Here is a 26,505-nt window from a genome sequence, read left to right on the forward strand (position 1 = left end):
CCAAGATAATTCCAAAGGACTCATGATGAAAAATGCTATCAATCTCTAGAGAAAGTACTGATGGATTCTGAATGAGACTGAAGAATATTATTTTTAATTTTTTGTGGGGTTTTTTGGTCTGTCTTTTATAACATGACTAATATAAAAATATGTTTTACATGACACATGTATAACCTATATCAAATAGCTTGCCATCTTAGGGAGGGGAAATGGAAGAGAGGGAGGAAGAGAATTTGGAACTAAAGATTTTTTAAATGAATTTTAAAAATTGTCTTTATATGTAAGTTAAAAAATAAAATATTACTAAAGAGAGAGGAAGCTTGAAAAGAAAATAGTTTAGGGAATTTTTTTTAGGATAAAGGACTTGAAAATGTTTGTAGGCAAAAGGGAAAAATCAGTAAAGAGAACAACAGTGCAGTATTCAATTGTTTTGAAACATTTCATATGAATTACTTTTACTTTCCTAAAGAAACTGTAAGCTCACTGAGGACTGAAATATTTTGCATTTATTTTGTATTATCAATAGCACCCAGCTGAGTGGGCATGGAGTAGATTTTCAAAATATATATATATATATATATATATATATATATATATATATATATATATATATATATATATATATATATATATATATATATATATATATTGATTGATTGATTATTTGAGGTGTTCCACTTTAAAATTATGGGAGAATTTAACTCTACTATGTTAACAAAGAAAAGTAGCTTGAATTTACCCTGTATATGGGTAGAGAACCAAATATAACCCCAGCATCTCTGTTTCCTGTCTTGGAACTTTCCAAAAAATTTCTTCTAATCTGTAAAAGAAAAGAGTAATTGAACATGTATGTGTTCCATGGAATGCTCACATTTAGTTGAAGTTCTCAGTGGTGATGACTTTAATGGTAAGCCCCCATATGGAATAGTGCTGAGCAAGTATAAATGGGATTAATAAGGAAATTAATTACACAAGTAGCAAAAATCCAGAGAGGGAAGATGGCCCCTGATGAATGGTAATGAGGTCCAAATGACCTAGATTTGGCCTTAACTTTAAAAACTAAACTCTTCTGCTCTGATTGCCATATTGAAGAAGTCATGGAATCCAAATCTAGAGCAGAAAGGGACCCGAGAGTCCATCTAGTCCCAAATCTTCATTGTACAGATGAGGAAACTGAGGCCCAAAGAAGTGATTTGCCTAAGACCGTAAGTATCAGAAATGGGATTTGTGCCCAGATCCTTTGAATCCAGAGCTAGTGCTCTTTCAAATTTTGCCCTATTAGGGCTAGAGGGCTCAGCAAGCCTCTATTCTCTCTAAGACTGACTGAATCATTTAATCTCAATTATAGGAATTTTTTCTCTGCTCTTTTAACGAGAAAATATAAGTGGTACTAAGAGTGGTGAAAATTCATTGGTTGTGCTACACATAAAAATAGCTAATGAAGTTTGTGTCAACTCTTGGCCAAATGCCTAAAGCTGCTTGAAGTTCTAGGAGATGTTAAAAGCTGAAATTGGATGAATAACATACACCTTTCTTTCTACCACTTTCACACACAAAAAGCCTGAGTTTGTGACTGAGAAAAAAAAAGTCTTCTGGGTCTTGCTTTTCTTCTTAACATGTGTATACATCTAGGAAAGCAAAAATGAAGGCATAGAAAAGAGGAAAATTACCTTTGGAGAAGAAAGGGTTTTGAAAAACTTAAATTCTTGATTAACATCAAAGGGTTTGGGAGTTGGTCGTCTGAATAATAAGGAGAATGAACTCATTTTCCTCCATCTGCATAAGAAGATACAAAGATAAACATAAGTATTAGCAGTTAATTATACTAAAGTACATCTCAGCAATAAAGTCTCAATCCTGATAGCCCCCCCCTTCTTGCTTCTCAAGTTCCCTAACTCAGCCTCAACCAAGTCTTTAGAAAACTACTGATGACCCCACCCCATATTCTACTCAACTTCATAAAATCATTGAATCTTAAAGTTGGAAAGAACTTTTGTTATCATTTAGTCCCTCTCCTTCCTGAAATAAGAATCTCTTAAGTGTTTTCCCTTTCCCCACTACAAGTAAAACCACAAAGTTTCTCCTTTTTAAGTCCAGAACATGCCCACTGTACCACATTTAAGTAGTGGTTCCTATGATTACCAGTGCCACTGCCCAAAGAAAACAATGTGGTTTCTATAACCAATTTATATATATTAACATATGGTGGAATATAATGCCTGGCAGATTTGGGAAAACCACTGGCCCATGGGCTGTTGCTGCTGACCCTTGGTTTACTTTCATCTGACTCATGGCAAGTTTTCTAAGATGAAGTGTCTGGCAATCTTTTCTTTCCTTACAGCCTGCCATCTTACTTTAAAAATTCAATTGGGATCATACAAATATGGCTTTTAAACATCTTTAGTGGCAATATAATTTAAGAAATAACTTCTAGGCAGAATGTTGTTCCGTAGGAAAAAAGACTCCCCCCTGCTCCCCCCCCTCCCCCCCAGCCAGGGCTAGTAATAGCAATAACAACAAATGAAATACAGCATGCTGTCAGGTTAAGGAAAACCTCAAAGGTCCCTTATATGGTTATTCAATTTTAGGAAAAGGAATTGACAAAATACAGATAACTTTTTCAAAAGAAAAAAAACAACAACAATGAATTTGGCATCATAGCACCTGGGTTTAAATTCCAACTCTGATATTTATAAATAGTGCAACTTTGGACGAGTGACGTTACCTCTATAGATCTCAGTTCCCTCATCTATAAAATTAGGGGGTTAGGCTAACTGGTTTTTAAGGTCATTTCCAATTCAAAATTGAGGATGATCCTATGAAATATTTAGTAAAGGCTTACTGGAAAGGATACATCTTGAAAGATGTATAGAATTTAGCTAGGTAAAAGGAAAGAAGGAAGACATTACAGGGACAGGAATGACATCTCTTAAAGCAAGGATATGAATGAGGGAATAATCATGGATTATTCAGGTGACAGTGGGAAGATTGATCTATATGGAATGGGAAGTCTGGGGTTGGAGAATATTGAGAGAAAAACTTGAATAAGATTGCAACTAGATTATAAAGGCCATCTATATAAATAGCAATCTTATTTATTTATTCATTTATGTATATATGTATGTATGTATGTGTGTGTATAAGTATTTATTTATTTTGTGGGGCAATGAGGGTTAAGTGACTTGCTCAGAGTCACACAGCTATTAAGTGTCAAGTGTCTGAGGCCAGATTTGAACCCAGGTCCTGCAGAATCCAGGGCCGGTGCTTTATCCACTGCACCACTTAGCTGCCCCTAAAGAGCAATTTTAATAACTGGAATAAATAGCACAAAGCATGATAATACAAGAATTAATAAAGATAAATTAAGTCAGGTAGGAGAGAAGTTCCTGGGATATCACCCCATAAGGAGAGAGATATCTGGATACCAGTCCGATGGGAGAAAGGATACAAGGATACTGCTAAGGGAGGCTACCACCTGGGGTGGGGGTAGTGTATAGTATGGCTATACGGGGGGGGGGGGGGAGTCATTTGGAGGAAGTTTTCTCTTCTATCTAATTATTCTTGCCAACAGGTCCTAAATTCAGTTCTATCAACTGTTAAAGCATGTGTATGTGACTAAAATGTAAATATAAGAAATACCAAAATATACATTCTTTTAAAATCATTCTTAAAACATCACATGGGGGCAGCTAGGTGGCGCAGTGGATAAAGCACTGGCCTTGAATTCAGGAGTACCTGAGTTCAAATCTGGCCTCAGACACTTGACACTTACTAGCTGTGTGACCCTGGGCAAGTCACTTAACCCTCATTGCCCAGCAAAAAAAAAAAAAAAAAAACACAACACATCACACACAAATAATTTCATGATTTAATATAATTTCCATCATTTTGTTAAAATATAGTTTGTAGCCTCCCACTCTCATAACTGTCCCTCTAAATAAAAATTATCTTACTTGTCACGGTCAAATATTAGAGGATATTCATATTGCTGCTTCTTTTCTGTGTATTTGCTTTCTTCTTTTACTTCTACAGGGTGTTCATTAACATCACAAGGCAAGATGAAATCAGTTATCTGATTCAGTTCAAATGTCCTGCGTTGTCCAAAGTACCCACAGTAATGTCCATTACGGGCATGCCAAACCCTAGAGGAGGTATAGAGAAAAAAATGTGTATGTATATATATATATATATATATATATATATATATATATATATATATATATATATAGAGAGAGAGAGAGAGAGAGAGAGAGAGAGAGAGAGAGAGAGAGCACGCACAACAAAACTGATAATAACTATTCTGGCCATAGCTTGCTCATGTGCACCTCTTCCCTGTATCATTTGTTCTTTTGTACAAACTATATTTCCATGGTATTCCTTAGGTTTAGACCCATTTCTCTTATTTATTTGCCTCTTTTAGGTTCTTCAGATCTCTGCAACCCCGTTTCTTTTGGGGACTTTTTTACTCTTGTCATGTTGTAGGATCATTTAAGGCACTTGCAGGCTTAGCAAAGAATTCTAAACTTAATGCTATAATCTCAAGACTCCTGTATACTACTTTTCAGTAGTGGGATGTCTGTATCATTTGAACCATGAAATTATAAGACTTCAATTTCATGAAGTTCTTCTTTTACCTCGATCTACTTAATAATGAGAGAGCCCTACCATAAATCTCCTTTTGGAGGGAAGTGTCAAGTGTGCACTTACCTTATTGACCCATCAACAGAGGAGGTTAATACCACTTGTTTGTCTTCTACATAGATGACATTGACAATTTTCAAAGCATGCCCACGCCATGCAATCAGCTGCTTAAATTTCTAAATAGGAATAACAAAATGACTTCTGGAACAAAAATATGATAAGCAATTCAACACACACTTTTTCATAGTTATATAGCCTTTAAGGTATGTAAGAGTATTTTTCTCACAACCATTCTGTGAGGCAAATAACATAATTATTAATATGCCCAATTTTATATTTAATGCACTAAGAGATTAAATAAGTTTCCCACCACCATGCAGCTACTAAGAATTTGATCTGGGATTTAACCCTAGGTCTCCTGACTTTAGATGCAACAGTGTTGCAATACTCTTGCTACTATGCTATAGTGTTTCACAAGTATTTACTATGTTTAAGGCACTATAATAGGAAGTCATCTCTTTTGGGGGGAGCAATGAAGGTTAAGTTATAATGGGAAGTCATAAGCAAAATCAGTTGTCATCAATGTAGTCAGATTTTCAGCTAGAAAGAATAGGCAGATACCAACAAAGTATTATTTAAGGGATGCTGGGCAAGGCCCTATCAAAAATATTTTCTTCCATTCCTTGTCATGGTGACTTTAATTCCACAATTAGCAATTAGGGTTTTTTTTTTTCATCTCAGACTTTTCTGTCTTCAAGAATTTGTTCCTGAAATATAAATTTCTTTGATACACGACATACCTATGCTTTTGTCAGTTTAGACAGGGCAGAGCGATGAGGGTTAAGTGACTTGCCCAGGGTCACACAGCTAGTGTCACGTGTCTGAGGCTGGATTTGAACTCAGGTCCTCTTGAATCCAGGGCTGGTGCTTTATCCACTGCGCCACCTAGTTGTCCCCTTCACCAACCTACTGTTAAAACTGACTACATCCTAACTGCTTGACAATATTGCTCCATGATCAAATGACTATTCTTTTACTTTTCTGTTATTACCCTCTGTGAGTTCACAAGACCAAAAGGATGATGGATCTAGATCTAGAGGAGACCCTAAAAGCCATATAGAACAATATTCTCATTTTATAAATGAAGAAATTGAAGCCCAGGGAAGTTAGGCTGCTTTCCCATGTGGTGAAATAGAACCTTGGATACTAGTTAGAACAATAGTTTGAGAGGCTGAGCTTCATTAAGGATGAAGTAAACCTTAAAAATGAAAGACCTTCCTCAATCAAAGTTCTTCAAATAGGGATTAGGCATGGAGTAAGAATAGGGAGATACATCCTTCAAGTTGTGCAAGTCAAATTGTCCTCAGATTGTCGTTACTTTAGGACATACTTTCTGTACTTTGTAAACTACATTAGTAGGACCTTGTAGAGTACTATATAAATAAATTATATATATATATATACACACACACACACACACACACACACACACAATGTAAAATGTAGTGTAGGAAAGCAATAGCAAATGAAGGGAATAAGAAAGTCCTCTAGTGGGAAGCATACTTGAATAAACTAAGGATTCTGAAATCTGGAGGTGAGAAGGGAATGCACTGACAACATTGTACAAAGGCATGGAGGTGGGAAATGAAATGTTTTACAGAGAGAACAGCAGGTAGGTTAGTTTAGCTGGATTGTAGAATAGGTGAAAGCACAATAATCTTAGCAAGGGTAAGTTGAAATCAGAGTGGGAATGACTTTAAATGCTTGGTGACATATGAAGTACTGGCACTATTGGAGAGAAATGAGACCTTATGTAGGGTTCAGCTGTATTCTTTTTTTCTTTTCATACCCTTATCACCCTCCTCACTTTATAATCTGCAATCCTCACAGAAAAGATAACTTCATTCTCCATATCACAGCATTCCTAGGTAGAATCCATAATAACCAAAAGATGCTTTCATTGAGAGCAGGGAGAATTTTATTAATACCAGTAGAGGCCAGATCAAGGACTCTCTGCCCAAATAAACAGATCTCAGATATTCATATTAACATCCCTACCAATGGGACAACCACTGACACCCCTCCATTTGGATTTTAGGTATTATGAACCCCAATTCCACAAAGACAAAGCTGTCATTTAAAAAATTTACTCCATATCCAGAAATATATTGTTCTCACATTCTTTTAATTCAGGTTTCATGTATCCCTTTGGCCACAAAGATTATGGTGAAATCCTTCCTGAGTTCCTCTGTTTGGGAGTCTTGGTAACTTGGGTCCCCTCTTTTCCTATTTTCCTCACAGATGTGCAGTCATCCTTTTCCTTTTATTAATCCTCTTTTGTAATTGAATGTCCTATTTTTTATCTTTATAGATTAAGTAGGCCAATTATTGCAGTCCCCCTTTCTGGAAAGAGGTATTGAGCCTGCCTACCACAGCCTCTATTTATACAGTGGAATAGCTTCATGCCACATGTGCTAAAGGACAGGGCTTACCTTTCTACCTTGTCAGTTCAAATAGAGAGCTAAAAAAGATAGTTTTTAAAAAAGTAATTAAAATGTTTAAAAAATTAACTTCATTCTTTGACCTTACATAAGTCATTTAACTATTTTTTTTATTCTCTGTGTCCTATATTTACCCTATCTGTAAGGTAGAAATAATGTCTGGGGCGGCTAGGTGGCGCAGTGGATAGAGCACCGACCCTGGAGTCAGGAGTACCTGAGTTCAAATCCGGCCTCAGACACTTAACACTTACTAGCTGTGTGGCCTTGGGCAAGTCACTTAAAGCCAATTGCCTCACTAAAAAAAAAAAAAAAAGAAAAAAGAAATAATGTCTAATTGCTGTGATGGTCAAATGTGATTTTATATCTATCTATCTATCTATCTATCTATCTATCTATCTATCTTTTTAAGGCTATAAGGTATCATATACACTTCTAAAGTGGCACTATTGTTTGCAATAAAATTAATAATAAATACATTTCAATACAACAATATCATTTTAAAAATAACTTTTATTTAAGCCCAAATCAAGATTTTCCCAGCCAGCCTTTGAATGGGTTGAAAACCTAACAGCATGCCTCTATCCAGACTCATTTGCAAAAGGGCTATTTTCTGAACATGTCTAAGACAAATGCTTTATTTATCACAATTAAAAATTGAATTGGTAGCTAATGTACCTAGCAGGGAAGCCTCATTTTCAAATTAAATTCTTATAGTCATGTTTCAGGTCAAATGCATTGACTATTTGTTTAGCTAACAGATTGAATCTGCTTGGCATGAACTAAGTTTGGCTGAATTAACTGGGACACATCCCTACTGGGATAAAGTGTGCAGGGACAGTTTGTCTGGTATTGGCCATATATATGTATGTGAAAAATTGGCAGGCGCTTGGTTTTAGTACTCAGGTATTGAGACTGGCTATGACTTGGAACTGGATTAGACAGAAGAAATATTTAATAAGTTTGGTTTAAAATCTCCTTCCCTTGAAATATATGTATATATATATGCTGAAATGGAGGCAGAGGGATGGAATAGATGACCTGTATAAGTCTATTTATGTTCTATGGTTCCAAGTTTGAATACATAAAATGAGATAATAAATATGCAATTATTCAAGCAAAATGACATGTAAAAAACCTTATTGTTATCATGTCTTAGTCATGATACCATTAAAAAATATAAAACATCCCTCTGATATATGCTGGTTGTGTGAACTTGGGCAAGTCACTTAATTCCTCAGTACCTTAGGAAACTCTTAAAAACTATTGCAGAAAAGTTGCTTATTTCCAAAAGTAGAGAGTGATTTCTCTCTGAGAATCCCCCAAACCAATGAAATCAGAAGTTTGGACAACAAAAATCTATGACAAACAATACTAGTAATAATATAACAACAACAATAATATATCGGTATGTATTCTAGTTCTAAAATTATTCTGCTCATATAATTGATAGTTAAATAAAAGAGAAGCTAGTAGTGTAATATATAGTATTAGACCCATTTATGTCTTTAAAATAAATAGAAGATGTAAAATCTTCTCTTCATTTTGTTGCAAGATAGTAAAACTTGTTACTCATCTGATAGACAACTCAGCCTCTTGACTTTTTTCCTACCTTTACCATCAGACCACTTTTAACTATCTTTTAAAATATGTATTTTGTTTATTTTGTTAAATATTTCCTAATTGCATTTTAAAAACAATTTAACATTCATTTTTTTAAAAATTCTGACTTCCACATTCTTTCCTTTCTTCCCACCCTTCCTCCACTCCATGAGAAGGCAAGCAATATGATATCAATTATACACATGAAGTCATGCAAAATATATTTCCATATTATCCATCTATCTTTTGATGTACATATAGATTCATCTAAGACCATAGATTTAAACCTGGATTGAGCTTTACTAGTCATGTAATTTGGTAGTTTTATCTTACAGATGAAATTGAACCCAAAGAGGCTGAATGATTTGACCAAAGTAATGCACTAATTCTGTCTTCTCAGTTAACTTTTAAGCTAATTGAGGGTCTAGACTGTGTTTTTCTTTTGTTGGAATTTAAGCTTCACAAGAGAAGTGACTGTTTCATTTTTGTCCTTGTATGTATACTATTTAGCACAGTTCTTAGCACATAGTAGGCATTTAATAAATATTTCTTGATTGATTGATTCAAGAGCAAAAGTGAGTTCTCACCTTTTCATCATTTGGAGGGTCCAGGAAGGAACCAATATTCCAGAGGATAACATGGCCTTCTGTATAGAATATAAATGTTTAGAGATTTAGACTCTTTAATTGGATATTCTGTGGTTTCTAGATAAATACCTCTTGTGCTACTCCCAGGGCTCACCCATTTAAAATGCTGAATAAATTAGAGCAAGAGAAGCCAGAAATGAAGGACAAAACTTTATAACAACCTAGATATGACTTTTCCCTCTGAGCATAATTCACAAAGTGCCCACTTTCACAGCATCATTTTTCATGCATCATTTATCATGAATGTCACTTTAATAGCTGAGAATGAAAAGCTTTTTGACAAGAGATTACATGTACAATAATTAATAGAAATTAAGAAGACCATTCCTTAAAAGAAATACAAATTACTAAAGAGATACTTGCCTTCTTATTAATTCTGATTTAGTCTAAGTAATAGCTATGAAAGGCCAGCTATAAAAAGAGCAAGAACTAATTATCCCTCTCCCTTCCTCTATAATGTCACTGTTCCCTTCATCAATGAAAGTTTATACAGACTATTCCTTTTATGCTAAGGGAGTGATGGCAATTTGCACTCTTCACAACAATGTGGGTGGTTGGAAAGTAGCAATAGCCTTATTGTACAGATGGGAAAACAGAGAACAGTTTGCCTGAGATTATAGAGTCAATAGAAGTAGAAATAAAATTACAATCTTCTGATGCTCAATCCTATATTCTATGTCTAACACTAGAGCAAGCAACCTTTTAATCTTGCCATTGTCCTACTATATTTGACGAGATTATTTTTGTGACCAATTTTCTACCACATAAGCTATCATGATGCCCATGGGTTGGTGGGTGGGGAAACCCCAGAACCAAATGATCTCTTACCCATGTTCCCTGCAAGCAGCACTCTGGCACAGACATCAGTGTACAGTGTAGTCAGAGAAATTGCAGAGTGTTTTGTGAAAGGTAACATATCCTTCAGTAATTTCCCCTGAATGAAGAATGATACAAACAAGAGCTTTACTGTGACTTTCTTCCTACAAAGTCTTAAATTTGAAGTTAGATTTAGAATTATAAATAGGATATCTTCTGAGGAAGTGTCATATTGTCATTCCAGATTGAAGGTCCACAGTATCCCATTCCCATTTCCAGTCTGCTGTAAGTAATATCTTTTAAAAAATCTCTATTGGGGGCAGCTAGGTGGCGCAGTGGATAGAGCACCGGCCCTGGAGTCAGGAGTACCTGAGTTCAAATCCGGCCTCAGACACTTAACACACACTTACTAGCTGTGTGACCCTGGGCAGGTCACTTAACCCCAATTGCCTCACTAAAAAAAAAAAAATCTCTATTGGACATTTAAATCTTGTTTATCAGGCTCCTTTCCCCCCTCCCTAGAGTGGACATAGGGCTACCACATAATCATTCAGTTAGAAAGACATTTGGCATCAAATGAAAACATTGAAATAAGCAGGCAAAACTGATTGTCTTCTTAAACTCAAGAAACACTCATTCCAAATGCTTCAATGAGAGACCCTAATATGTTTGGCTGCTCCCAGAAGGTACTCTATCACTGACCAAGCTCTCCAGTACAGTATGTACCCTTTTTCATGACTCCAAAACCCTGGGCCAGGGGGGCACATGCTCCTTGCCCTTCATTGCTGTTCATAGATCTTTACCCTGCTTCCATTTCTCGGTAACCTCTCTTCATTTGAGATTGAATCTGTACAAATACATCACCCCATTTAGATCTTAGTGGCAACTCTCTTCAGGTTTCGAGATCATTTTCTTTCCTTCTTTTTCGAGTTTAATAATGGGTGTCGTTTTTCTCTCCTCCCACCCAGTCCCTTTTCTCATATTTGGGACTTTTGTAAACATGTCAGTATCAATTCAAACACCATGATCTCTCAGTTCTTTCATATCTTTTACTCCCTTGACCTACTGCTTCTCTCCACCACAGCCACACCCTTGATCTCATTACCACCCACGTGTTCCATTTCAGTGATCAATCAGTAAGAAATAAAACACCAACTATGTTCCAGAAACTGCTAGGTGCTTCAGGTACAAATTGGGGAATGGCTGAACAAATTATAGTATAGGAATGTGATGGAATACTATTACATTTTAAGAAATAATAAATGAGGTGGTTTCAGAGAAACCTGAGAAGTCTTATATGAACTGTTGCTAAATGAGCCCCATGCTCACCCTTGTGGCTAAGTGTAGAGTAAGTGTCATGCTCTGTATGTTTTTCACAATTAAAGACCTTCCATTCTTTAGCTCTAAATCTTTCTGTGAGGTAGCATCAACTAGTTGTCAAGGAGTATATGGATTTATGGATTTATACAGTCAGAATTTAGCTTTTTAGCTTCTACCTACTAGTAAGCCCAGTCTACTTTCTAAATTTATTCTATTTCAGTGAGTGGTAGTCACATAACCTTAGTATAATATTGTTTATATAAGAATAGAGAACAATGCTCAGATATCAAATGCAACATTAGTGTTTTTTTAAAGCATAGAATTGATAGGCAAACAGTATATAAGAAGGAACCAATGTATGACAAATAATAAAATATCTGTAAAATCATTGTGAACCCACCATTTTTCCTCAGAATTGTTCCAACCCATAAGTTCTAGGGAATGTATGGTTTGAATTTATTTAATTCCTTATTGCTTTTCCCCTTCCAGTGGGAAAAAGTATCTACTTAATGCTTGATTCACTTGAGGAAGAGGCAGAAACCCTGAAAGAATTCTGGACCTAGGGCTTACAACATAGGAAATGGAATTGAGATCCAAGTGAAGAAACTCCATGGCCAAAGCTATTTTCTGGTCTCATCTAGGTGCCTTGTTGCTACAGGCACCTCCAATATCTTCTAACTGAAGCCAGTTCATCTCAGAGGAGGGTGAGTGGACTCAGTAGTTCACCCTAACTAAAAAACATGTGCTGTCACCGGTCCTATCTTAGTGATCTCCTCCAATGTTGACCCTGAGTGTGGCATTCTTGGATTCCATTGTGTGTCTGCTCTCACTTTTTGTCATCATCCCAGTCAAATCTTAGCATCTTTCTCCATGAGGATAGGGAAAGGACATCCAGGGAAAGGAATACTATGTATTCATTCAGCAAGTACATATATATATATGTATGTGTGTGTGTGCTATATATATATGTATGTATGTATGTATGTATGTATATAAACATAAATATATGTATATGTGTATATATACAAACATATAACTGAATGTGTGTATATATGGATATTTACACACATATGCACAAATATCTCCATATATACATACAGTGATATATATGTTTGTGTGTATATGTATATGTGTATATAGAGTTTATATATACATATATACACACAACTATATATGTATGTATATGTGTATAACTGTTTTTAGCTTCTGGGGATATAAAAACAAAAACAATCCTTAAGGAGATTACATTTTATTGGGGAAAACATGTACTATATAAATAAATACAATATATATATACAATGTAAAATGTAGTGTAGGAAAGCAATAGCAAATGAAGGGGATAAGATAGTCCTCCATTGGGAAGCATATTTGAATAAAATAGGGATTCTGAAATCGGGAGGTGAGAATGGAATGTATTGACAACATTGTACAAAGGCATGGAGGTGGGAAATGAAATGTTTTGCAGAGAGAACAGCAGGTAGGTCAATTTAGCTGGATTGTAGAATATGTGAAAGCACAATAATCTTAGCAAGGGTAAGTTGAAATCAGAGTGGGAGTGACTTTAAATGCTAGATAGAGGAGCATGAATATGATTCAAGGCAATAGAAAGAAATATTGGATTCTAGAACAAAGGAGTGACATGAATAGATCTGCTTTAGGGATATCAATTTACACTTGGATAGACTACCTATGGAACTCTTTTATTAGTGAGTATGTGTATACATGCATACATACATATGAATGCACACATACATAAATATAAATATATGCTGGTATACATGTGTATCTTGGATATAAACTTTAAGTGCACAATGTCTTTGAATAATTGAGATTGAGGATCATGCAAAGGGTAGTAGAGTGGCTCATGGTAGGCATTAGTGGATTGCATCAGATTACAAACTACAAAGAAGATGTGTTATAAAGGTCATCAAAGAAGTACATAAATGAAAAAGAATGTAGGTCTTTCATATCATGAGAGCAGATGATAACAGATGGCCAACAAAGATTCTCCATTAGTATTCTTCATACGTCAAGAGAACTTGAGGAAGGTCCATTGCATATTCATTGGATGGACCCTCCATGGTGAATTAACAGGAAGACTTGTTCAAGAGATGCAAATGATGGGCAGACAGGGATAGGTGTCAATCTGCTTCATTGGAAGTAATACCTACAATCAATGAGATCATAGATCCATTTAAGTATTGTGTGTTTGATGAGCGTTGCTTTTCAGTTATCTGTTTATATGGGAAACTTACTGGGGGAGGAGGAAGGGTATATTTCATTCTATGAAATGCTCTGTGTCCCATATCTAAATGCTAGGTATCAGATTATTCTCTAAAGAACACTAGAGTACCCTGGCATACCTGAGCAGTCTTGGTAAATGCCTAACAGAAGAGTCACAAATCATGGCCTATTATTCCTTGAAAACATTTTTATGCCCCAAGTTGATTTTCATTATAAACAAATGGCATGCTATATATAACCTTACCTCCATATTCCATATTCGAAGATGTCCATCCTCATGAGCAGTGACCAAAACTGGTGGTGGGATTTCATTTAAGAAGGTACTTGGTAAGACTTCTGCCTCCGTTTTTTGCCCTTCAGTTGTCTCTCCTTTCGTACCACCTGACTGCTCTCCTGTTGACTGACCTAACAGATTGCCATGGTTATTGCAATGTTTAGGACTTTAAACTTCATCTAATTTAGGAGAGGAAAGAAGGTCACTAGAAAACCAAAGCTAGATATCTTGCCTTCTTTGCTCTGGCATTTTTCTATTAGAGGAGAGTTAAAAAGGGCCAAAGAACCCCAGTAGAATAATTGATCACTTCATTTGGGGTCTTAGTACTCAATTTAAAGTATAAAAAGAGGAGAAGCTAGAAAACAAGTCATTGGGCCTAATATAAATACCTGTTGTGGGCAATGTATGTGCATTAACCCTGTCCATTAAGGATATTTTCATCCTTGTTTCCAGTTACCAAATCCTATTGTTTCTACTTTCCATACCTCTCACATATGTCCTTTTATCTTTACTCACACAGTAACCACCCAATTTCAAGCTCTCAGGACCTCTTACCTACATTATTTTAATATTCTCAGGATGGTTTTCCCTGTCTCAAGTCTCTCCCCATTCCTAGCCATCCTTCATACAATTGAAAAAGTGACTCATGTAAAATGCAGTTCTGACCATGTCACCTTGCCCACCCCACCCCCAGTAAGAAAATTCAATGGTTTCTTTTACCTCTTTTGGGGGGCACTTAAAAGTTTTTTTTCAAACTCCAGCCCCCTTTTCAGTATTACATATTGCACACCTTCATTAACTCTACAATCTCACCATACTGGACTTCTTACTGATCCTCACATGAGATATTGCATCTTCTTTCTCCATGTTCTTTTCAATGGCTATATCTCCCATGTCTAAAATATACTCCCTTATCATCTCCACTTCTTGTAATACCAGATTTCCTTCAAGATTTACCTCAAATGCCACATTCTGCATGAAGCTTTTCCTTACCAACCCCTCTCTCTACTAGTGATCTCCACTCCTTGTGATTTTCCTCTATACCCAAGGTTACCTCGTAATAGTTTTATGTTTCAAAAAACCACAACTGTTGCATGTCACGTCTTTCACCAGAATGTATAGTGCAAGAGGGCCAGAACTATTTCTTTATATCCCTAGGATCTAACACAGTGCCTGGTATATAGTAGATACTTAATAAAAGCTTATTGATTGATTCAAGTATTGGCAGGGGTGGGGGAGGGTTGAGAAAAAGAAGAGTAGTACTATTTCAAGTTGGGTTTGATTTTCCAGAAATAACACCTGCAAATACAGTACAACTTTAGAATTATCTGCATGGTTACACTGCATGATGGAATAGGTAATACTACATAGTTCTCATCATGTTACTGGCAACAAGGTAAACAAGAAAGGGTTTTGGACCTAAAATCAAGAGGAACCTAGGTTTAGAGCCTTCTTTTTATACTTACTAGCTCAGTAACCATGGACAGACAAATCACTTAACCTCTCTCAGCCTCAATTTCCTTATCTGTAAAATGGGAGCAATAATACCTATAGGATACCTTTCAGGCTATTAATAATTCAAGTAAGATGGTGATGATGATGATGATAGATAGATGATGATTTATGTAGTGTCTACCATGTTTCATGTACTTTACAAATATTAACTCATTTGATTCTCACAAAAACCCTGGGAGAATATTCCATTTGAAGAAATTGAGGCAGATAGATGTAAAATGATTTGTGCAATGTCACACAGCTAATAAGTATCTGAGGCCAGATTTGAATTCAGGTCTCTCTGACCCCAGACCCAGTACTCTATCCATTATATCACTTAGGTGCCATAATTTATGTAAAGCATTTTGCAAACTTTCAAGTGCTATATGAATATCAATTATTATTACTAAGAAAATATTTTCAATAATTTTTACCTAGTAGCAAAGTCCATACCCCATCTCACATATCGCCACTCCCACTCCCTTTCCTTCAGTTGTAAAAGGAATTTCCTGCTTTAAAGGATAATGGTCATTTCATTCCTACCTTTAGTTTCAGCTTCATGTATACTTGATTTACTTCCCTAAAATGAGAGGAGAAAAATTATGATTTTCAGTGGGAAAGGATAGAACTTAAACGTAATAATGTCACGGAGGTGAGGGGCTCAGGATTTGAATTTTTTTTTAAAGAGGGAAAAAGAAAAAAATGGTCATTGGGACAGAAGAAGCGTGCTTTGGTTCTGACATTGTTTCCTATGTTAAGACTATGATTGACATGTCAGGGCACTGGGCAGCTACAGGCTTCTGAGACAATTGGTAACTGCATGTGGCAGGGGAACCCAGAGTGAGGCTGCTGGTTCAGGGAGTGTAAATGGGAACAACACAACAGGAATCAGTAGCCAATGCAGTTTTCAGGAGAGGAGTCAGAAGAAAAGGAGAATAGAGAAACTACTGGTGGAGAAAATGGCTGTTGATGGTAGGTAGAGAGACACTGGAGACTGGAAGATTGCTAGAACCACGTAAAGAAGTTGCCTGAGTGATCTGGACCATTCATACCTCCTGATTTCAAACTCAGCATAGAATCTCTTCATTCTTTAAGATATGTATTTTTAAAAAGGCAAAGTGACCCTTGAAGAAGAAAAAGAAACTACCTAGAAAATCTAAGTTCTGAGTTCCCCAAATAATTGCACATTAACCCTTTGCAAAGTTTGGCCATAAGTCTTCACACTTTACTTCTGCAGCTCTGCTTGGTCTCAATTCCATGGAACACAATGTACCTACTTATGAGTACCTCCTGGTGTCTCTTCTTCAACCTGTTTCCTCTTTTTTATTGTCTTCTTCTTTTAGATTGTAAGCTCTTTGACAGCAGGGACTTTTTTATTCTTGTTTCCCTAGCGCTTAGCACAGTGTTTCTAAGTAGTAGATGCTTGATAAACATTTATTGAATTGAATTGAAATAAGTAGAACAGCCTTGGAAGATGGCTGTTAGTTTAGTTTAGTTTTGTTTTGTTTGAACTGGATTTGGGGCTTGGCTATAGAAACAAAACATTTGGGGCTGCCTGGTAGAAGAAGCTACTGACTCCCAGCCTACATGGTGGCTGCTTGAAAATATTTTGATTTCTTCCCCCTTCTATGACTAAGAGTATAGAATTTTATATAGTTAAGCTCTTCCAGTGTGATTAATGGCTAATAAAAATCAGCAATGAAAAGGCAAAGTTTCTCAATGGATGATGGCCCTGTAGGTCTTCTATGGGTAACTTGCTTGGGCCTGTCTGCCAGGGAGGGAAAGATGTGGGATTCCATAATGCTCTCCTGATGATACCCTCATCTGAGCCTGTACCTACTTGAGTTCCTCTCACTCTTCCAGCTACACACTACTACCTGAAGCTCTGATCTGATTCCACCCTTAAGCATGTTCATAACCCACCTGAACTCATTTCTCTCTCTCTTTTTTTCTTTTTAATTTAGAAATAATTTGTTTTAATCAACCAAAATCCACCTTCTCACTTTCTTTTCTACCCCACTCTCCAAATGAGAATACAAGAAAAGTAAAACTCATTACAAACATTGTCAATTAAAAACAAATTTCTGCACTGGCCATGCCTAAAAAAAATATTTGTTTCATTCTTCATTCTGAGGCCTTTGCCTCTTCAGGAGGTGGGTAGCATGGTTCATCTCTAGCATAATACTAGTTCAACACAATAGTATTCCATCCCATTTTTATATCAAAATTTGTTCATCCGTTTGCCAGTTTATGGGTACTGCTTCAGATACCCATTCTTTGCCACTTCAAAGAGAGCAATAAATACTTTTGTACATTATTAGAGTTTGCTTTGCTTAGGTCTAATCCCTGCCTGAAACTACCCAACCTCTAATTCCTCCTATTCCCTTCCTCCACTTTCCTATTTCCATGTTGAATGAAATGTATTTCAGTACCCAGCTGTGTTTCTATTCTTCCTTTTTTGGACCAGTTCAGATGAATGAGGTTCAAGTTTCAGCCATTCTCCCTCATCCCCTCCTTATTTATATAGATGTTTATTTGTGCATCCTGATTATATGAAAACATTTTTTCCTAACTTTCCTTTCCCTTTTCAAACTTCCCCCCTTGGATTATTGTTCTTCCCTTATCTTTCCATTCTTAAGATCATCAGAACATAACTGAAGTCCTCCTAGGCCTTGTTTATGGGTTCTTCCAAAGAACCCTGATAATTATAGTGTTTAGAGAGGACATGTGTTCTCCATATTTGAATGTAAACAGTATATCCTTGTTTTAGTCCCTTATCATTGTCCATTCATGTTTACTTTTTATATTTCTCTTCATTCTTGTGTTTGAACTTCAAAGTTTCTCTAAACCTTTGTTTCAGCAGGAATGCTTTGAACTCCTCTATTTCATTAAAGATACATTTCCTCCCCCTTATAGCATTATAGACAGATTTTCTGGGTAATGTGGGGACCAATTTTTAACTGGGGAGTGCTAGCTAAGCAGCTTGCCCCAATATTGGGGCAAGGAAGGAGACAGGCAGCCTCCCTCAAAACAGAACAAGATTTATTTGAACAAGAACGAACTTAAAAAAAAAAACACAAACAGGATGAGTAGGATCAAGGGAAAAGAAATAAAATGGGGAAAGGGAAATTATAATACCTGAAAAAATACCACTGCCCAGGGATCAGCTGAAAATACTCAGCAGAACACCTGTCACTTTCCAGCTTCCATCTAGAATGCCCAATTCTCCTCCCCCAAACCTAGAAACACCCCACACAGCCCCAGCCAATGGGATGGCCATTCTGACAGTCACATGACTGCCCTCACTAGGCTTCCAATCCCATGTAGGCTTCCAGCGAGTGGTGATGACATGAGGTGCCAGAGCCCTGGTAATGGCTACAACCATTGGGTGGAGCACCGTGTGGTTTGCAGAGCCCTGGCCAGTGCGCTCCGAGGCATAAAAACCTCAAATAACAATTCTTTACAGTAAGTAATTCTTGACTATAAGCCCATATCCTTTGCCTTCTGGAATATCATATTCCAAGCTCTCTGCTTTATGATGGTGGCTCCTAAATTGTGTGTGATCCTGACTGTGGCTCCTTGGTACTTAAATTCTTAATTTCTGGGTGCTTGTAGTATTTTTTCTTTGACATGGAAGCTCAGAATTTCAGCTTTGATGTTCCTGGAAATTTTTATTATTGAGTTTCTTTCAGGAGGTAACCAATGAATTCTATTTCTACTTTGCCCTCTAACTCTAAGAAGCCCGAGAAGTTTTCTTTTATGATTTCTTGAAATACAATGTCTAGGATGTCTTTTGGGACATTCAGGTAGCCCAATGATTCTTAATTTTCTTCTCCATATTTTTTCCATGTGAGTTGTTTTTTATATGATATACCTTACATTTTCTTCTTCTTTTTTCAGTCTTTTGACCTTGTTTTAATATTTCTTGTCTCATTGAGTCATTGACTTCTATTTGGTCCCTTCTAATTTTCAGAGTTTGTTGATTAGGGAAAATTCTGTATCTCTTGTGCTAAGCTGTTAATTCCTTTTCCAATTATTTCTTTTGTAAAAACTCATCATTTCTTTTAAAAATCTTTTTTTCTTTAAGTGCTCTCATTTAATTTATAAAAACATTTTTAATTCTTAAAAAAAACCCTAAAACTTCTTGCTTTATCTCTTGAAGAAATTCTAATTGGATTTGTGCCCAAGGTGTGTTTTTCTCTAAGGTATGCTTGTAGATGTTTTGGAATCATTCTTTTATTCTGTGTTTATGTCACAGCCACCATCATGACTCATTGTTGCAGGGTTCTTTTTTGTTTGTCCATTCTTCAAGGCTACTTCCTGACTTCATATTTGATGTTAAAGATGGGATCTAAAGCAGTTCTGGATGGAAGGTCTGGGCTTGTCCTGTTGCTTTCTTGGGGGTATTGAGTGTTGTGTTATTTCAGGATCTCAAAGACAGGCCGGAGACCTGCAAGTTTTTAGTACTTCCCAAGTGGTTTGATCTGGGGCAAAGTCTGAGTGCTACACTGCCCCTAGTTTGAACTCTGCAAGTTCCTTACCTGGGTTTGGGTCTGGGTAAAAGTAGATTGCTGTTAGCTCAGTCTCTGTTAGCCCTCTGGGAAGCTCTGTTTCTTTAAAGTGGCAGAATTGTAGGCTCTCCTTTGGCTTGGAATTTCTGCCTTGATTATGCCTCCAAAGACTAGAAGCTAGAAGTGAGACCCTGTTCTACACCTAGCGTTTGAGTTACACCATTGTTGCTGGCTTTTGAACTTCCTCCTTTCTTGGTACACCACATAGGTTCTCCCTGTGAATGCCCATAAGAATGCCACCCCTTTATGCAACTTGTATCTGTTTCCATTTCAGTTCCTTGGCATGGATCTGATGGTGCCATGTAGGGGCCTACTACTTCCTCTTGCACAGATACACAGCCTTTATCTGGGTGCTGGTGTGCCCTGCACACACTGTCCTCTTCCCGTAACCCCATCTCCCATGTCTGCAGATGTCTCATCTCTCTCCCTATCCTGACCGCTACTGGGCAAAAGATTCACTATAACTTTTTTTGGATTTCCTCATGAGGATTCAATCTGGTACATCTTCTAGGTCCGTTCAGACAAGTTTTTGAAGAAGAGCTCACTGCAGTGCTTCCTTTCATTCTGTCATTTTGGCTCTGACTTGAACTCATTTCTCAATGTTTAACAAACTACTATACTGGCATACTCTTCCCATCCCATTCTGAACTCCTCTAGTTCAGATCTCATTTTCTGTCTCCTTATGCTTCCTTAATCTCATCTCCCTCAACTCGACTTCCACAATGTTCTACTCCACAGATACTCAGCCCTTCCAAGGTGCTCTCTGGAATGCCTGTGAATAGGTAACAGACTTGCTTCCTTCTTAAGCCTTTTCCTTTCTTACTCCCTCCATCTTCTATCTTTTATTGAGACCTGGATCTCTCTTGATGGCAAAGCCTTCCCAACCAGTGGTTGAACTTTTATTTATACCCACCAAGACTCACTGTTCAAAGTATGAGGAGTTTGGAATTCTCCTTACTCCCCATTTCCACTTCAATGCTTCCCCTATATCACTATCACCCAGTAACCTTTTCTTCTTCGAGGTTCAATTCAATCAATATTTACCACCCAATCTAAATTCTGATAGCTATTATCTACCAACCTACATGAGCTATTATCTACCAACCTCAATGAGCTCAGTGATTAACTTATAGGCTTTACTCATCAATTTATACCCTAATTCAAGGAACTTATCTATATCTATATATATCTGTCTATATATCTATCTATATCTATATATATATATAGTTATTCCTTCAAATCCCTTAGCCTCCTATTTCCTCAATTTGCCCATTTACCATTACCTACTCTCCTCCACCCCACTTAAGCTACACAAAGAAGTGGTCATACCCTTGATTTTGTCAACACTCACAACTGTTCCACTTCCCTGTTCATGAATTCTGAAATTCACTTAGCTAATCACAATCTGTTCTCATTTCACCTCTTCTTGTATTTCAATCCTACGGTCTGTTATTTGTCCTCACTGTGATCTTTAATCCTCCCACTACTCATTTCTCAGACGCTATATTGAAACCCTGCACTAGCTATAACTCTCCTTCCTTTTCCATCTTGAGTCCTTAGTGAACAAGTTCATCTCTATACCGTCTTCTTCTCTTGAATCCCTTACCTCTTTATCACTAATCATGCCTAACTAAGCCTCAGTCCTGAACTATTCGCACCATCCAATGCCTTTGATCCTACTCCTGTGCTGTTGAATGAAGTTGTAGAAAATCAAGAAACCTTACTAAGTAGGCACACTACACATTTGTTGCAATCTTGTTTTGTTTTGTTTTGTTTTTGTTTTTGTTTGCGGGGCAATGAGTTAAGTGACTTGCCCAGGGTCACACAGCTAGTAAGTGTCAAGTGTCTGAGGCCGGATTTGAATTCAAGTCCTCCTGAATCCAGGGCCGGTGCCTTATCCACTGAGCCACCTACCTGCCCCCCAAAGAAGCTTTAATAACACTTTTACCTTCCTGATTCTCCCCACACTTAAACAAATTAAGTCAAGGAAATTTGCTCACTGAGGATGGGCACAGGAAGGAGCCTTCTAGCCACAGTTATGGAGATCTCATAATGAAGGTTGAGTACTTAACGACATATTGAGTGCACTGCAAAACTAGGAGAGTCAGAATTACTTAATTATGTAGCCTTTCACTTTTCTTAGTTTTTAAAATGGTGGAAAGCCTGTCCCAGAGTAGACACCAAGTTCTTATACTTGTCGGTATTTCTCCCAGCCTCAGAAGGTAGTAATGTGGGAAAGACTGGCTTAGTAGAGAACATGATACCCAAATGCAGATTGACAACTTAGAAATCAACAATGCATACAAAGGGAAGAAGCACTGTTTAAGCTTACCTTACTGCTCTGCAAACCACCACGAGTAGAATCACTTTGTGCTGAAGAAACCACAGAGTCTTCACTCATTTTCCTAATGTTAGAGAAGAACGAGAAGGGTAATCATATAACACATAACCTCCTTAAGGACATGACTTCAGTGGATTTATAATTTCATTGACCAGGAGATCCCTTCCAGTGATCCAGACTGCAATTCTTTCATGCTTTCTCATTTTGTACCATTCTTGCCCATGTTCTTTCCTCAATCCTACACAGAGAATCTAGGTGACATAGGTGGAGGCCTTAATTAGGTCGTTTTGTATTTCATGGGTAACAATGCAGCATGTCATTGGCCTTTATTCTAGTTACATGATTGGCCAATTTCCTTTTCTGATCATATTTTAACTAGATGATATTGTTGTTAAATCAGGACTCTAGGCCTATCTTATTTTGTAGTGCTTCTAGAGAGCTTGCTATAACTGCAAAGACCTATGGTTATACTAGGTATTGTTAACTTGAAGAAAATAAAGGAAACCTTGTTGCTTCTAGAGAGAACAATGAAAAGCTTGTGTGTGTGTGAAATTTTGATAAATCACTATCTATTAATATTTTACTTTTCTCTGTGGGTACTTTCCACAGAATTTGCTAAGCCTCCATCATCCGCTCTGAATATAACAACTGTGTGAACGTTTTTATAGGTGTATTAATCTACACCCCTTCAACGCCCTGTCTTCTCCTGAACTTTCTTCTGTTGTCTTCCAAACATTTAAAAGTTTTAATGACCCTTTTGGGGGGAGAAGGAGTATCACCATTATAAACCTTTCTCTCTCTCTCTCTTTCTCTCCTTAAAAACTGAGAGAGAGAGAAAAAAATAACCTCATAACAATAAGCATAATAAGGCAAAATCAATACACACAGTGGCCTTCTCCAAAAATCTATGACTCTTCACCTTCAGTTTATTACCTCTCTGTCAGGAGGTAGGTAACAGGGTTCATCATAGATCTCAAAACATGATTGCTCATTGCATTGATCCAAGTTCTTTAATCTTTCAAAGTTAGTTTTCTTTACAATGCTGTTGACTTTTTACAAATTGTTCTCCTTGTTCCTCTCACTTTACACTGCAACAATTCATACCATTTAGAATTCTCTGAAATCATCTTTAGTCATTTCTTAAGGTGCAATATTACATCACATTTTTAGCCATCCCCCAATGATGAATACCTCCTTAGATTCCAGTTCTTTCCATTGCTTTCTTTTTTCCCATTTGATCTTGTATTCGAGATGAGTAAATTTATTTGCTGCTGTTGTTTGTCTTTCATTTTTGAAGAAGACCAATGATATTATGGAGTGATGTTTTGACTTGTGCGTGAGGCAGAGTTGCACAAAGTTGTCAGCCCCTTTCTCTCTTTTAGAGTCATTGAAGTCCAGTGTCAAGACAAAAGTCAAGAAGACTGGTGATGGTTTGATATGCAAAGGATGACTTTGGCATCTTTGATGTTTGACCAAACCCTAAGTGCTCCATAGCACCAGCTTCAGCCACTTTTTTTTTTTTAAGTGAGGCAATGGGGGTTAAGTGACTTGCCCAGGGTCACAGAGCTAGTAAGTGTTAAGTGTCTGAGGCCGGGTTTGAACTCAGATCCTCGCTCTATCCACTGCGCCACCTAGCTGCCCCTGCTTCAGCCATTTTTATGGCCATTGGAATAAATCATTCTCATCTGCCCATCCCATGGGAGAAATCTTCACATGCTTGGGGTAAACATCCCCCTAGTCATCAATGGGTCTGAGATCTGTCAGTTACCTCCAACCTGGTTTAGCCATCTACTGACATGGTTTTAGCAGGGTGTGGCTGCTGCCCATGCTACAGCTTCTTGGAGCCACAGGTGAGAGTGGCCTATATCTGGTGTGTAGTGCTGGTGGGCTACTGGCTTTTTTTTTTCTTTTACGGTTTTTTGGGGGGGCGGGGCAATGGGGGTTAAGTGACTTGCCCAGGGTCACACAGCTAGTAAGTGTTAAGTGTCTGAGGCCCGATTTGAACTCAGGCACTACTGAATCCAGGCCCGGTGCTTTATCCATTGCACCACCTAACTGCCCCCTACTGGCTTTTTTTGCTTTGCTAATTAACTTTGTAGATATTTTCCATTTGCAGATTGTTTATGGGCTTATAGCTGACTTTCTGGAAAGTTCTGGAGTAGAAGATGCTACTTATTATAGTTTTTTGTTGGATTTTATTATTCAATGTAGTGTGATTTCAGGTTTTTCAAGCATGTGGAAGTTGGTTGGTCTGTTGGTCAGAGGTCCCTCAGAATGGTCTTCCTTAAAATAATAGCGAACTGCTTAAAGCACCGGCCCTGGATTCAGGAGTACCTGAGTTCAAATCCGGCCTCAGACACTTGACACTTACTAGCTGTGTGACCCTGGGCAAGTCACTTAACCCCCATTGCCTGCAAAGAAAAAAAAAATAAAAAAAATAATAGCGAACTAACATAACACTTTACATCTGGCAATGTTTAGAAATATCCCATTGTAATAAGGTCAGATCCCATCAGCTTTCTCAGCTGATGTTGATAGACCTTTTTGAATACCTCTGAAATTAATCAATAAGTCCCCCTTTCACCTTATGGTTAGTGGACACAAACAAGTCATGGAGTATCTGTTCATGATCCATGATATATCCAGGACATTTCTCTTACGTATCGTCATAATTCTACTGGGAGCATGCTCTCTAGAATCTTCCACATGCAGAAGATATGTCAGCTAAGCAAGTAGATAGAAAGTCTCCATGCCAGGCTTTTGCCTTCATTATAATGATCATCTGAAAATTCAATAGAGATCCCTAATTCATGAAAACAAGGAATTTCAAGATGCATGAACAGATAAGCTGTGACTTTTAAAAAAAATTTAGACACATAAAAAGAACTCCCTAGCTTTCAATGAATAAAAATAGATGTGAATGAATATTCTTCTCAACACAATAGATGGTATGTATTCCTCCTTGCTATTAAAAGTTCCTTTCAGTCCCCCAGAATTCCTACTCTTTTGTTCAGTGTTGAAGGCTATGTAGTTTGATTATGATTAGAAATATAGATAGATGGAACCATCACTTCACTGCTATTATTGAAAAGAAAAAAACATAAAGATGAAATGTATATGGGTAAAATGCCATTACTGAAAACCATTATGCTTTGCCCAAAGACAAAAATAATGGAGGCTAAAAACTAAAAAGCAAATATCGAACTAGATCCAGATTTATTTCTAATAAATACTTATCCCTAATGTGTCCTTGCTTTTACAGTGAGGTTGTTGTTGTTTAGTCGTATCTGATTCTTCATGACCCAATTTGGGAATGTGAGTGGTTTGCCATTTTCTTCTCCAATTTGTTTTATAGATGAGGAAACTGAGGCAAACAGGGTTAACTTACTTGCCTGAGGTCACACTACTACTAAGTGTCTGAGGCCAGATTTGAATTTAGGTCTTCCTGACTCCAGGCCCAGTGCTCTATCCAGTGAGGTAGGAGACGTATTCATAAAATCATCCTGCCTATTGACTTAGATGAACTCTAGACTTTGGGTAGATTTACACAAAGAATAACTACTGACTTACCTTAAGCAGTCACTGTTGCGGAAGAGGAATAATATGGCATTAATTTTTAAGCGTTCGGGATCCAGGTCAGGGTCTAGAATAAAGGCATCCTCTGGTCTGTGCCTATAAAAAATGCATATGTTTGAACCAGAAAATCATGCTTTACAAATTCCTATGCCTACTGGAATCTCAAACTAAGTTTAGCCTCCAAAAGAAGTAGCATTTGGTCAAATATTGTTTTATGGGGGCACCAATTCTTTGAAAAATTAGTTTCTTTTAAAAGAAATCATCTATCTTCAAATAAATGAGTCTATTTTTTGAAGCTTCCATTTTTACAGCAACAAAATTTCTCCCAATATCCTTTTTTCCCACATGAGACAAATAATATTTTACATTTTTTTAAAAAGAGGGAGAAAAAAATCAACAAAACTGATCAATACATAAAAAAGGATCTGAAATTATATGCAATATTCCACATCTATATTCCTCTAACTTCTGCAAAGGAATG

General features: G+C 37.0%; 1 protein-coding gene across 1 annotated transcript in view; it reads right to left on the reverse strand.

Annotated features, from left to right (window-relative positions):
* The window catches only part of WDR64 (WD repeat domain 64), a 182,175-nt gene that overhangs the window by 14,554 nt on the left and 141,116 nt on the right, over positions 1-26,505 (reverse strand). Inside the window, exons 17-26 of the mRNA XM_044003187.1 lie at positions 26,019-26,120; positions 22,440-22,512; positions 16,080-16,116; positions 14,013-14,161; positions 10,217-10,322; positions 9,329-9,387; positions 4,708-4,817; positions 3,954-4,142; positions 1,671-1,776; positions 740-820 (exon numbers count right to left, since the gene is read on the reverse strand). Coding sequence (XP_043859122.1) covers positions 740-820; positions 1,671-1,776; positions 3,954-4,142; positions 4,708-4,817; positions 9,329-9,387; positions 10,217-10,322; positions 14,013-14,161; positions 16,080-16,116; positions 22,440-22,512; positions 26,019-26,120 — 1,012 coding nt within the window. The remainder of the gene's footprint in view (positions 1-739; positions 821-1,670; positions 1,777-3,953; positions 4,143-4,707; positions 4,818-9,328; positions 9,388-10,216; positions 10,323-14,012; positions 14,162-16,079; positions 16,117-22,439; positions 22,513-26,018; positions 26,121-26,505) is intronic.

This window comes from Dromiciops gliroides, chromosome 4 (genome assembly GCF_019393635.1).
Source record: "Dromiciops gliroides isolate mDroGli1 chromosome 4, mDroGli1.pri, whole genome shotgun sequence".
In the NCBI taxonomy this organism is placed as follows: Eukaryota; Metazoa; Chordata; class Mammalia; order Microbiotheria; family Microbiotheriidae; genus Dromiciops; species Dromiciops gliroides.